The sequence below is a fragment of the Hordeum vulgare genome, chromosome 4H (genome assembly GCF_904849725.1).
Source record: "Hordeum vulgare subsp. vulgare chromosome 4H, MorexV3_pseudomolecules_assembly, whole genome shotgun sequence".
NCBI classification, from domain to species: Eukaryota; Viridiplantae; Streptophyta; class Magnoliopsida; order Poales; family Poaceae; genus Hordeum; species Hordeum vulgare.
Genome location: NC_058521.1, coordinates 146,035,271 through 146,047,207, shown reverse-complemented (window position 1 = coordinate 146,047,207; position 11,937 = coordinate 146,035,271). Strand labels below are relative to the sequence as shown.

The 11,937-nt window shown below is 47.2% G+C and overlaps 2 protein-coding genes across 2 annotated transcripts; both read left to right on the top strand.

The window, feature by feature from the left end:
- The first annotated feature begins 1,101 nt into the window (after nt 1-1,101).
- LOC123448195 (glutamine--fructose-6-phosphate aminotransferase [isomerizing] 2-like) lies at nt 1,102-6,323 on the top strand. The gene is made up of 11 exons (XM_045125006.1): nt 1,102-1,457; nt 1,877-2,049; nt 2,474-2,585; nt 2,928-3,067; nt 3,804-3,962; nt 4,373-4,547; nt 4,808-5,058; nt 5,145-5,259; nt 5,392-5,647; nt 5,725-5,893; nt 6,000-6,323. The coding sequence occupies exons 1-11, from the start codon at nt 1,223-1,225 to the stop codon at nt 6,081-6,083; spliced, it is 1,869 nt and encodes a 622-aa protein (XP_044980941.1). The 5' UTR covers nt 1,102-1,222; the 3' UTR covers nt 6,084-6,323.
- A 98-nt stretch (nt 6,324-6,421) lies between these two features.
- Nucleotides 6,422-9,589, top strand: LOC123448194 (putative receptor protein kinase ZmPK1). Its single transcript, XM_045125005.1, has one exon. The coding sequence runs from the start codon at nt 6,774-6,776 to the stop codon at nt 9,351-9,353; it is 2,580 nt and encodes an 859-aa protein (XP_044980940.1). The 5' UTR covers nt 6,422-6,773; the 3' UTR covers nt 9,354-9,589.
- The last annotated feature ends 2,348 nt before the right edge of the window (nt 9,590-11,937 follow it).

Genomic DNA, 11,937 nt, shown 5'->3' with positions numbered 1-11,937 from the left:
AGGTGGAGCCTCGCAGGCTGGGATCTTGTCGGGCGTCACGAGCGCACGTCTGCGTAGGATGGTGCGAGTATCGCCGTCCCGTCTTGGCCTTGGTCTTGGTTTGCCTCGGGGCTCAGAGTGAACCCGACAAGGAGTTGTCGTCCTAGGGATCGCGGCTGCCTGTGCCTAAGTCGGGAGAATTAAGGACCCCATTCCTTAGTACACCGACACACGCCACCTGAGCCACCCTTTTGTGTTTGTGCGTATACAACACAAAGCTTGTTGTCGGCCTCTTGACTGGTGTACCATCGATGATTTAGCGAGTTCTCATTCCAATCATCGATCTTTTCCTTCTCACGGGGATCATAGTGCTTGCTCTCACGAAACCACTAATGGACCCTCCTTCAAAGTGTCCAACCTATGGTGAAGGGAGGCGATAGGGGCAATAGCATTGTGGTTTGGCCTACCGCATTATAGATGAATCCATGGTGATTTGGGGAACCGCTTCTTCCACGGAAACTATGGCATGTACTCGACATGAACACTAACACTCGAAGGATAGCAAGAGCTTTGGTGTGCCTACAATTAGGGAAAGGCAATATCAATTGCAATAATGGAGGCATTGATCTTGTGAGGGAGGCATGGCACGCACATGAAGAGAAAGTAAAAATTATATACACATGAAAGGAAAGTGGATTGAGGATGGAAGGAGAGAAGACGACCCCAAACAATGAAGGAGACTAACTTGTTCGTCGGTCTTTCGAATAATTCAAAACCTAATTAGTGCTCCGTGTATTCATATCACCATATAGCCAATGACCTGCATATAATAGACTTCATGCATGGGTTGCTGACATGGATGAGCTGATCATATGGATATTGTCATGTTAAAAAAGACATGTACTAAAAAAAGACATGTACTGAATATGAACTACTTCCTTTGAACTTAGATATTTGTTGTTGGAAAATACTAATACAAGTATCCAACTATAAGTATTGTGGTATAGAGGAAGTATTAAGGTATTTATTATAGGTATGACTTGTTGAATGCGATTTTAGTTGGATTTTAATCCAAGTGTGGCTGTAGTGTAATTTAAGTTTGCCCAAGAGAAACGCGTATTCAACAAGGAAAGACGTATACTCAGCTCCCACCTAAAATACGCTGTATCCTCCACCTCGAACGTCGTCTTCGCCCGCGCAAGCACGCGGCCTTCCAGAAGCTTCTAGAAGACCCGCCGCCGCCATGTGCGGGATCTTCGCCTACCTCAACTACTGTGCGCCGCGGGATCGACGATATGTCCTCGAGGTCCTCCTCAACGGACTCCGCCGCCTCGAGTACCGCGGCTACGACTCCTCCGGCATAGCGCTCGACGCGGACCTCCCGCCGCCTGGTTCCGCGGCGGCGTACGCGGGGGCGCCGCCACTCGTGTTCCGCGAGGAGGGAAAGATCGATAACCTCGTGCGATCCGTCTACTCCGGTGAGTACCTTCCGCTTCTGACCCTGCTGCAACTCCTTTCAGTTTAGGTTGTTCCTCGGCCAGAGGCAGGATTTACACGTCTGTTTGGACTGGGTTTCATATCACATTTCGGGAGAAATGAAGGATCGTTGATGTCGTGTACTCATTTTGGAGCCTGATATTAAAATCCCAAACTCGCATAATTCTGAAACCTCGTAGCTCCAAATGAGATTAACCCGGTTGGACGAAGTATAGGGGTTTATCAGGCCATGCCGCTTGTCATCTCCTTGTGGAATTCGCCCCTTAAACTCCTTGCTGTTGTTATTTCCAACTAATTTTACTTATGCATTTTCCCTACTCGCGTTGGTAATTTTACAGCAGAAGCTAAAACTTACCTAATTAGTCTAGCTTTTAAGGGCTGTTTGGCGTCTGATTTCTAGAGGTTGATGAGAAGGGTGTGAACCTGGATGCCACATTTTCCGTTCACGCTGGAATCGCTCACACCAGGTGGGCTACGCATGGCGTGCCTGCCCCAAAGAACAGCCACCCCCAATCCTCTGGCGCCGGTGATGAGTTCTTGGTCGTCCACAACGGAATTATCACAAACTATGAGGTCTGGTTACTCTGTTCAGTGATATTGCATATATAATTCTTTTGTGTAGTAATTGAACCTTGTTATCTTCAGAGTTGTAGAATGCACGTGCAGCGATGCACTTATGCCAGTGGAGACTATAATAAGTCGCTCCTTGTGCCAAAATCTCATGTTCTGATCCCTCCAAATGGACTCTCTCCTCATTTTCCTCTGTGTGTGCATTTTCAAGAGAATTAATCTTGTAGTTTCAAAGAATCTCCTTAGTTGGGTTGCTTGCACCATATTGCAAAAGCTTTTGTTGGAATTGCAATACATAATGTGAGACATCAAAATATGATAATATGCTTTATCAAAGACCTATGATTCAAGCATAGAGTCAATGTGACATCATATGGTAACACTTGATAATTTCCATTCTAACTTGATTTTTGGTGTATCTGTACAGATCCTGAAAGAGACACTGGTTCGACACGGGTTCACCTTTGAGTCTGATACCGACACAGAAGTCATCCCTAAGCTAGCAAAGTCCGTTTTTGACCAGGCTCGTGATGGAGAAGGTATTCTGCTCTATAAGATGTAATACTGTTGTCATAGCAAAATGTGACAAGATTAACCGCTTGTTGTTTATCTGGGTCAGTTCTTCCCTAATTTCTATTGAGTTGTTTCTTTGGAGAAGTATACTATGCTGCCACCTAGGAACCAAATATGGCAATAACGTATACACCTGTTATAATATTTGTGGTCAGCAGGAAACTTTTTTGGCAATACAACCCTAAACGTGGCAGGAGACATACTTTAGTGCAAGAGCACTCATCATAGTATTACAGAATAAATCATTGTTGACTGAGCTCTGCATTAGTTGTAATTAAGGCTGTTTGAGATTTTGTTCATTTTCTCAGGTGACATGACATTTAGCCAAGTTGTCATGGAAGTCATGAGGCAGCTTGAAGGAGCCTATGCACTTATCTTTAAAAGTCCACACTATCCCAATGAGCTGATTACGTGCAAACAAGGCAGCACGCTGATACTTGGTGTCAATGTAGGCAAACAACATCCTTGTATCTTTACTTTTAACTATTATATATATTAAACTAAAGCAAAATAATGTCGAAATTTAAGTTCAAAATTTACTTAAATTTCCATTTTTGATATTTTCATTTGGTTCCACTTGCTTTATTCCAACAACAAACTGGTTTTCTGTTCTGTGCAAGAGTATATGTTGTGCTCTAGCCTATGATGTTTGTTGTTAAAAGTTAATAATCCTCCTAACATGTGCACTATAAGTGGACATTTCATGTAACGATGCGAAGTTACTTTTCTTTTATCTGTACCATGCTTTATCGGTTTTCGCCACCTGCTAAGTAGAGATGTACATTACTGATGCAATATTCAGTTTTTCTTTTTTCATGGCACATGACCTATAATTGTTGTTTTAGCCTCGAACTCGTCATAGGTCTGCAGTCAAATACTCGATGTAGTAATTATTTTGTTCCAGATGATTCAGTATTTTCTGAGCAGTTGATGGTAATCGGTAGCAGATTGATCTTCTAGAGAGTTTGGTTATGACATACAAGTAATCATTCTAATTGCCTAACCATTTTCGCAATGATATGCCTATCTGTTATTGGCTGTTTTTATTTATTTTTTAAACGAGGCAAAAGATTTATGGCTGTTATTGGCTTTGCAGTCTTATGGATCGCATAATTCCCCCAGTTTGTGTTGACATTCCTATTTTATGGTTACACAAATCATGACTATTATCTCTGTATTATCAGGAAGTAAGTGATCAAAACAGCGTGAAGTCATTTCAGAATGTAAAATCCCTGACAACAAACGGAAACCCCATGGAGTTCTTCTCCAGTGATTTATGTGCTATTGTAGAGCACACCAAGAACTATTTGGCTATTGAAGACAATGAAATTATTCATATTAAGGTACTCTTTACTCATTACTTAAGTGCTTCATCTGTTAGTCTGCATGTGGTTCTGTTTTATTTTGTCCACGTATTAAGGTATTTTCGTTTTCTTAATCGAACACGCACCCAGATACGTATCATTTTGTATTAGAAGGATGCCTCAAAATGGCACAAGAGTTACACATCGGAAGGAAATCGAAAGCCCCGAAAGCACTAGCCAAAACAAAGAAAAAACAACAAAGCGTTCAGGAGAAAACGAAACTAGAAACAGTATAGCTAGCTAAACATCGACTGTATTTTCTTACCGTGCTTCTTTCCATTGACTGGAAAAGGGATGATAAAACACACAGTGTGCAGCAATTTTGTCGTTTTTTCCACAAGTGTTATACTTGACATCTTACCCAAGTTTTAACAATGTGGACACTGCAGGATGGTAGTGTGTCTATCCTTAAGTTTGACAAGGAAAAAGAGAAGCCCGCATCTGTGCAACGAGCATTATCTGTTCTGGAGATGGAAGTCGAGCAAATAAAGAAAGGAAGCTATGACCACTTCATGCAAAAAGAAATCCATGAACAGCCACATTCACTGACAACAACCATGAGAGGTAGACTGAAGGATAGTGGAGTTGTTTTAGGCTGACTAAAGGAACACCTCAAAACACTTAGACGCAGTAGAAGAGTAATCTTTATTGGCTGTGGTACTAGCTATAACGCTGCCTTAGCTGCACGGCCTTTTGTGGAAGAACTCACCGGTAATTCTAACCAGTTTGTCCAATTGTTTGTCATGATCTGAATTGGTTTGATAATATCATCAGCGCCATAAGTATTTAGCTAGTACTCTAGTGATCTTTAACCTCTGTACCAGGTATTCCTGTGACTATGGAGGTTGCAAGCGACTTGTTGGACAGACAAGGCCCCATCTACAGAGAGGACACTGCAGTTTTTGTGAGTCAGTCAGGGGAGACAGCAGACACCCTCCTAGCTCTTGAGTATGCACTAGAAAAGGGAGCACTTTGTGTTGGCGTTACAAATACGGTGGGGAGCACCCTGTCAAGAAAAACGCATTGTGGAATTCATATCAATGCTGGTTGTGAGATTGGTGTTGCCAGCACCAAGGCAGGTTCCAGTACATGCTTTCTTGCAGTACTTTACCAAAATTTAGGCATTTTTTCCTAACATAGAAGTATCTGGCAATCTCGCAGGCTTATACAAGTCAAATAGTAGTCATGGCGATGATAGCCTTGGCTATTGGATCTGATCAGCTATCCACTCAAGCTAGAAGGGAGTCTATAATTGTTGGTCTTTCAAGTCTTCCAAGTATTATTTTAAACACCGCATGAAGTATTCAAGTATTTCAAGACATTGGATCAACAATGTACCATGCAGTGCAAAGTGTAATTTCGCAAACACGATTTGAAACACTGCGTGAAGTATTATTTTACGATGCAGGCCATGTCAGTGAAGTTCTCAAGCTTGATGCTGAAATGAAGGAACTCGCATCTTCGTTAATCGACTCGGAGTCACTCCTTGTGTTTGGAAGAGGTTATAACTATGCCACTGCCTTGGAGGGTGCTCTCAAAGTAAAGGAGGTCGCACTGATGCACAGCGAAGGCATGCTTGCTGGCGAGATGAAGCACGGGCCACTAGCACTGGTGGATGAAAACCTTCCCATCATCGTCATCGCAACACGCGACTCGTGCTTCAGGTAAGCGCTTTGACAGAGTTAGATATGTTTTTGCTGATCATACTGGTAATGATTTCCTTGTCATCCTCTTCTTGCAGCAAGCAGAAGTCGGTGATTCAGCAGCTCCTTTCTCGCAAGGGGCGCCTGATCATAATGTGCTCCGAAGGGGACATATCGGCCGTCGGTCCTAGTGCATCCTGCAGGGTAATTCAAGTTCCAGAGGTCGCTGACTGTCTCCAGCCAGTGATCAACATAATTCCGTTGCAGGTTTGGTGCCAATCATATCCCGAAACCTCTGTTGCTGCCCTTTGTGATACTGCTATTTATCTCGATTATTTTTACCGATGAGCTTTATTTCCTTTTCTTGATTCAGTTGCTCGCATACCATCTTACTGTTCTTCGTGGATTCGATGTCGACCAGCCAAGGAATCTGGCCAAGAGCGTGACTACACAGTAAGCATACCCCCCGCGCGTACACACACACACACAGTAAACGAAGTCGTAATATTTAGAGGAAAATATGTAAAGGAAGTGTTGGCCTAAGGTTTGCGTAGACATTTTACGCAAGATGCCTGAGGACTGAGGTGGCTACCATTACATCAGAGTATGTTGATTGGTCAACTGATTGTGATGTTATTCTCAACTGATGATGATCCATTGACTCACTGCGGTTTTGCAAGGTGTCCCAGAACTGAAATTGCGTGCAGCCTTTTCCATTGGCTGATGTGCCGAGCCCGCAAGGCACCCTGTGTTTATGAATTGTATAGTGTCCATACAGTGAGGTTGTCTAGAGAGTCAGCGCTAGAGATCATCAAGCCAAGAGTTGACTGAAATTAACTTGTGCTTATATATAACCAGCAGTGCATTATAGTACACTGTTACTGCAGAATCATGGACATGACAACTGGACAAGTGGTGTGAAAAGCCAATCTTTGCTCGTCAGCTTTCTTTGAGCTCAAGCATCAGCGTTCCAGTCAGATTCAACCAAACCGACCGACTAAACTCCTCGTGATGCTTATACAATAATCAGATCACGGTGCTAGTTTATTACACGATGATTAATTACCTCCCAAGAAATTCCATCTCAACTTCTCTGATCGGCTTCGATGCATAAAATAAAGCTGTTGACTTGACCTGATTACTACATATGAACAGTAATCTTCACTGCCCTGTCCAAATCAACAACATTCCAGTGATGCTACGATCGACGAGTCCCTTGGTCCTAGTGCTCTTGATCACTGCCAGTGTTTTGAGCTTGTTGCTCCCATGTCCGGCAGCCGTCGTAGCGGCGCGCGAGAGCCTCGCCCGGGGCGCCTCCATCGCCGTCGAGGACTACGCCACCGACCTCCTGCGCTCACCGGGCGGCACCTTCGCGTGCGGCTTCTACCGCGTCTCCTCCACCGTTTTCACCTTCTCCATCTGGTTCACGCGCGCCAAGGAACGCTCCGTCGTCTGGACCGCCGACCGCACGCGGCCTGTCCACAGCAAGGGCTCGCGCCTCACGCTGGATAAGCGCAGCGGCGCGCTCGTCCTCACCGACTACGACGGCGAGCCGGTTTGGAACTCCACTGTGGCCGGCGCTCCGACGGCCTCGCGCGCCCGGCTCCGCGACACCGGCAACCTCGTCGTGGAGGACGCCGTCGGGAGAGCGCTGTGGCAGAGCTTCCACTTCCCCACGGACACGCTTCTGCCGACGCAGCGTCTCACCGCGACGACGCGCCTGGTTTCGTCGCGCGACGGCAGGCTGCTCTCCTCCGGCTACTACAGCCTCGGGTTCAGCGACTACGCCATGCTTTCCCTCTTCTACGACAACGGCAACTTCTCCAGCATCTACTGGCCCAACCCCTACAACAACTACGTCACCAACAACCGCAGGATCTACAACTTCACCCGCGAGGCCGCCATGGACCCGCTCGGCAAGTTCCTCTCCAGCGACAACGCCAACTTCGAGGCGGCTGACCTCGGCGCCCCCGGCGTCCGGAGGAGGCTGACACTCGACGCAGACGGCAACCTCAGGGCGTACAGCCTGGACGCGGCGACGGGGGCGTGGGCGGTGTCGTGGATGGCGTTCCGCAACCCCTGCACCATCCACGGCGTGTGCGGCGCCAACGCGGTGTGCCTGTACGCGCCGGCGCCTTCGTGCGTCTGTGCCCCCGGGCACGAGCGCGCCGACCGGAGCGACTGGAGCAGGGGCTGCCGGCCCACTTTCCGACAGCACGAGTGCGGGAAGCCGAGGCGGACGCCGACGAAGCTGATGGCACTGCCGCACTCCGACTTCTGGGGCTACGACCTCAACGACGGCGAGATCATGCCCTTCGCGGTGTGCGCCAAGAAGTGCCGCACCAACTGCGCGTGCGTCGCGTTCCAGCACAAGTTGAACATGGAGTGCTACCTCAAAAGCGTCCTCTTCAACGGCAGGACGTTCCCCGGCTTGCCGGGGACGGTGTACATCAAGGTCCCGGTCGACTTCGTCGTCCCGGAGTATGGCATCCACCAATGGCAAGCGCACGTACGCGGTGGCCTTGGCATCCTTGAGGAGAATATCACCGGCTGCGGCGACGTCGCTGCTCCAGAGGTCCTCCTCAACGCCTCCTCCTTGTCACACAAGCACGTCAGTGACGCCGCGGGGAAACCGGTGTGGCCGTACCTGTACGGGTTCCTGTCGGCGTTGCTCGTAGTGGAGGCCGTCGTCATCGGGCTCGGCTGCTTGCTCTTCTCCAGGAAGGGACTGTTCAGGCGGTCTTCCTCTCCGGTGTACCCCATGGACGAGGGCTACAGACTCATCCTCCTCACCACAAGCTTCCAGAGATACAGCTACGCCGCGATCAAGAAGGCCACGGGGAACTTCGCCGACGAGATCGGACGCGGCGGGTCTGGAGTGGTGTACAGGGGCGTTCTCGACGACGGCCGGGTCGTGGCCGTCAAGGCGCTGACGACGAGCGTGAGCCGCTCCCACGGGGAGGAGGAGTTCCAGGCGGAGCTGATCGTGATCGGCAGGATCTACCACATGAACCTGGTGAGGATCATCGGCTGCTGCTCCCCAGGCAAGCACCGCATCCTCGTCTCCGAGTTCATCGAGAACGGGTCGCTCGCCACGATGCTCTTCTTGGACGAAGACGGCCGCGATGGCGGCGACCACGACGTCCTCGGGTGGAGCCAGCGTTTCCGGATCGCCGTCGGCGTGGCCAGGGGGCTCGCCTATCTGCACAGCGAGTGCCTCGAGTGGATCATCCACTGCGACATGAAACCGGAGAACATATTGCTGGACCGTGACCTGGAGCCCAAGATCACCGACTTCGGGCTCGCCAAGCTGCTGGACCGCCGCCCCGAGGGGTCCGCCTCCCGCGGAGGGCGGGAGGCGAACCCGTCGCGGCGGATCAGGGGGACGAGGGGGTACATGGCGCCGGAATGGGTGTCGAGCCTGGCCATCAGCGACAAGGTCGACGTGTACAGCTTCGGCGTTGTGCTGCTGGAGCTGGTGAAAGGGGTCAGGGTGGCGGACGGCGACCAGGATACGGATGTCAGGGCCGTGGCCAAGGCTGTGGGCCAGAAGATGCGTTCCGGCAGCGTAGAGGATCTTGTGGATGACCGGCTCGCCGGGGACTTTAACCGCGCGCAGGTGAAGGTGGTGGTTGGTGTTGCCTTGTCGTGCTTGGAGGAAGAGAGGAACCGGCGGCCGAGCATGAGCGCGGTGGTGCAGGCGCTCGTCTCCGTTGAAGATGCGTGAACCAAAGGTGATCTGCGCCCTTCTCTTTGGAACAGATGACGATAACGGTATTCTTCGGAAACTCCAAAAAATATTGTGCTACCAAAAGTGCACATCACCTACATGTAAAAAAAAAAAAATTACACGTCACCTACCGTAGAATTTGTGGCGGAAAGAGTATGGACTGTACTAGCTGTCAAACTAAACGTTTTGTCTTTACTAGCAAATAGCAAAAGGGCCCGTGCGTTGCAACGGAAGAAAAAAATATCACACGTTTTTAATTTTTTATAAATATTTTGATTTATTAAAATAATAAGCTAACTAACTAATGTAGTCAGTCCTATCCTATTTTGTTGAGAAATCAATCCGTCCATTGTTAATTCCACGATGATGAGAAATTGAGCGGGACAAGCAAATCAAAACAAAGAGACTACGTGAATTGATCAAGAGACTGTTATCTTATTTCACTCATGGGGTAGAGAATGTGGGATGAGATGACAAACTAAAGATGATGTTCCATTCTCTTTCTCTACAACAATGCAATCTTACATTCAATACATTCATTCATCAGCAAACAAATTCCCACAAAACAAAATTTCTTGCCGGTGCTTGGCACACGGTTGGAGGCATGTGGAGGGGATCTCACCAAATGATGAGTTCCTGCCGGAGGAGGGATACGATGAGGGGAGCAAGGGTTAGGCGCCTCTATCTGGCCATAAGGAGTCGCCGTTGCCGCGCCATAACCTCGGAGTTCCCCGTGTGAGCCATGGAGGCCCGCCTCCGCCTGCAAGTACTTCGCTCCGCCGCGCCTTATCCGCGCGTCGCCGCCGTTCTGCATCGAGCAGACGCACCATCCCAAGTCGTTGTAGCTGTCGCATTGATTTGATCCAGAAGCTGTGCTCGAGCGCCGAAACAGGGGCAACAAGCGGGCAGAGATACGACCGCGGAGGCGGGCGGGTTGAGATCGACATCAGTGGTGGTTGAGGTCGGCCGCGGCGGCGAGTGGTGTGGCAGCGGCCTGGGCATAGGCCAGGGTGGACCAGGGTCGACGCGCTCGAGCGCCGCAACGGGGGCAGTGAGCGGGGAGAGGTACAGTCGCGGAGGCAGGTGGGTTGAGATCGGCACCGGTGGCGGTTGAGGTCAGGCGCGGCGGCGAGTGGTGTGGCGGCGGCCAGGGCACAGGCCAGGGTGGCCCAGGGTCGACGGGAGGAGGCGATGCGTACGGGTATAATTTTTTGCAGCGAATCGTTTTTTTCCTTTTGCGTTGGAGATAAATGATAGAGCGCGGGTTGAATAACAAAACTTACACGGGCTTTTTCATAAAAATGTCGTGGTGGGTTTTCCGACGGCAGCAATAGCCGATTTATTATTAGGTATAGATATGCCGTAACGGGTAATTAAGATTTCTTACATAAAATATTATTATTTTAACCCAATTTTCATTCTGACTCGTCATATTAACGGTGTGTACCTACGACCACACTCAGGCATCATCGCCGTGGTGTCGTTCGACACTAAGGAGGCCACATTTATAAATTAGGTATATTCAAAAATGGGTATATGTATAGACATCACATGTAATAGATGAAACATAATTTAAGATTGTACTTATTGATTCAACTATGACCTAAAAAATTCAACTATTAACATTCATTACTGTCAGATGAATAGTACTTCTGATATTTTTAAAATAAACATTCATGTACTTGTGATGTTCATTAATTTTATAAGTGCATGTACATCCTATAAAAATTGTTTGCGTGTTCACTAAAAAAAGTGCAGTTCATTGGTAACACTCGTAGATTCTACCAAGAAAAGACACGTACGTAAGGTCTTAGGTCATGAAATATGTGCAAAGAGTGAACCCAGTGCAAGTACATCATGTCCAAGGATTATAACATTTTCCAAATATTAACGTTAAAATTACATGTTATAATATATCATCGATACGAAATAAAGACAAATATTAATTAACATTGTATTTTATATAATATTTTAAAAGTATTTAACACGTAAAATAACAACATATTCAAACTCTACACATTTTTCTAATCAAATTTCATATATAACATGTTTAAATTGGATTCACGATTTAAAAGATATCGTTATCTAAAAATACATATTTATTCTGAATAGACTCCATGGTTATTAACGCATATATCAGGGGTGTTTATGTGAAAGTATAAAAAATGATTCGTTTTGAATAAAATATGGACCACGGTTTATCTATCGTAAAAGTCAGGGTTTTTGTCTAAATGCAGAAAACGGTTCGGTCTCACTTAAAGATGGACTGCGGGTTGATTCCACGGAAATAGAAGGGACGTTCTGCAAAAAAGAAAAACGACTCATTCATGTCACTAATGTCCGGACTGCGGATTGATTTGGGAGAAACATAGGGTTTTTTTTTTTGTAAACTGACCGACGACGTACAACCAGAAGCAGTGTTTGCTTTATTATTAGGTAGAGATTAATAGGGCTTCTTTGATTCAAAAGAATCTTTGGAAAGGATTAAAATCTATAAAAAAATCCTACGTTTATTCTTTGATTATAAGATTGAATCTCATAGAATTTTTTTCTATGAAATCTTTTATACTATATTTCATAA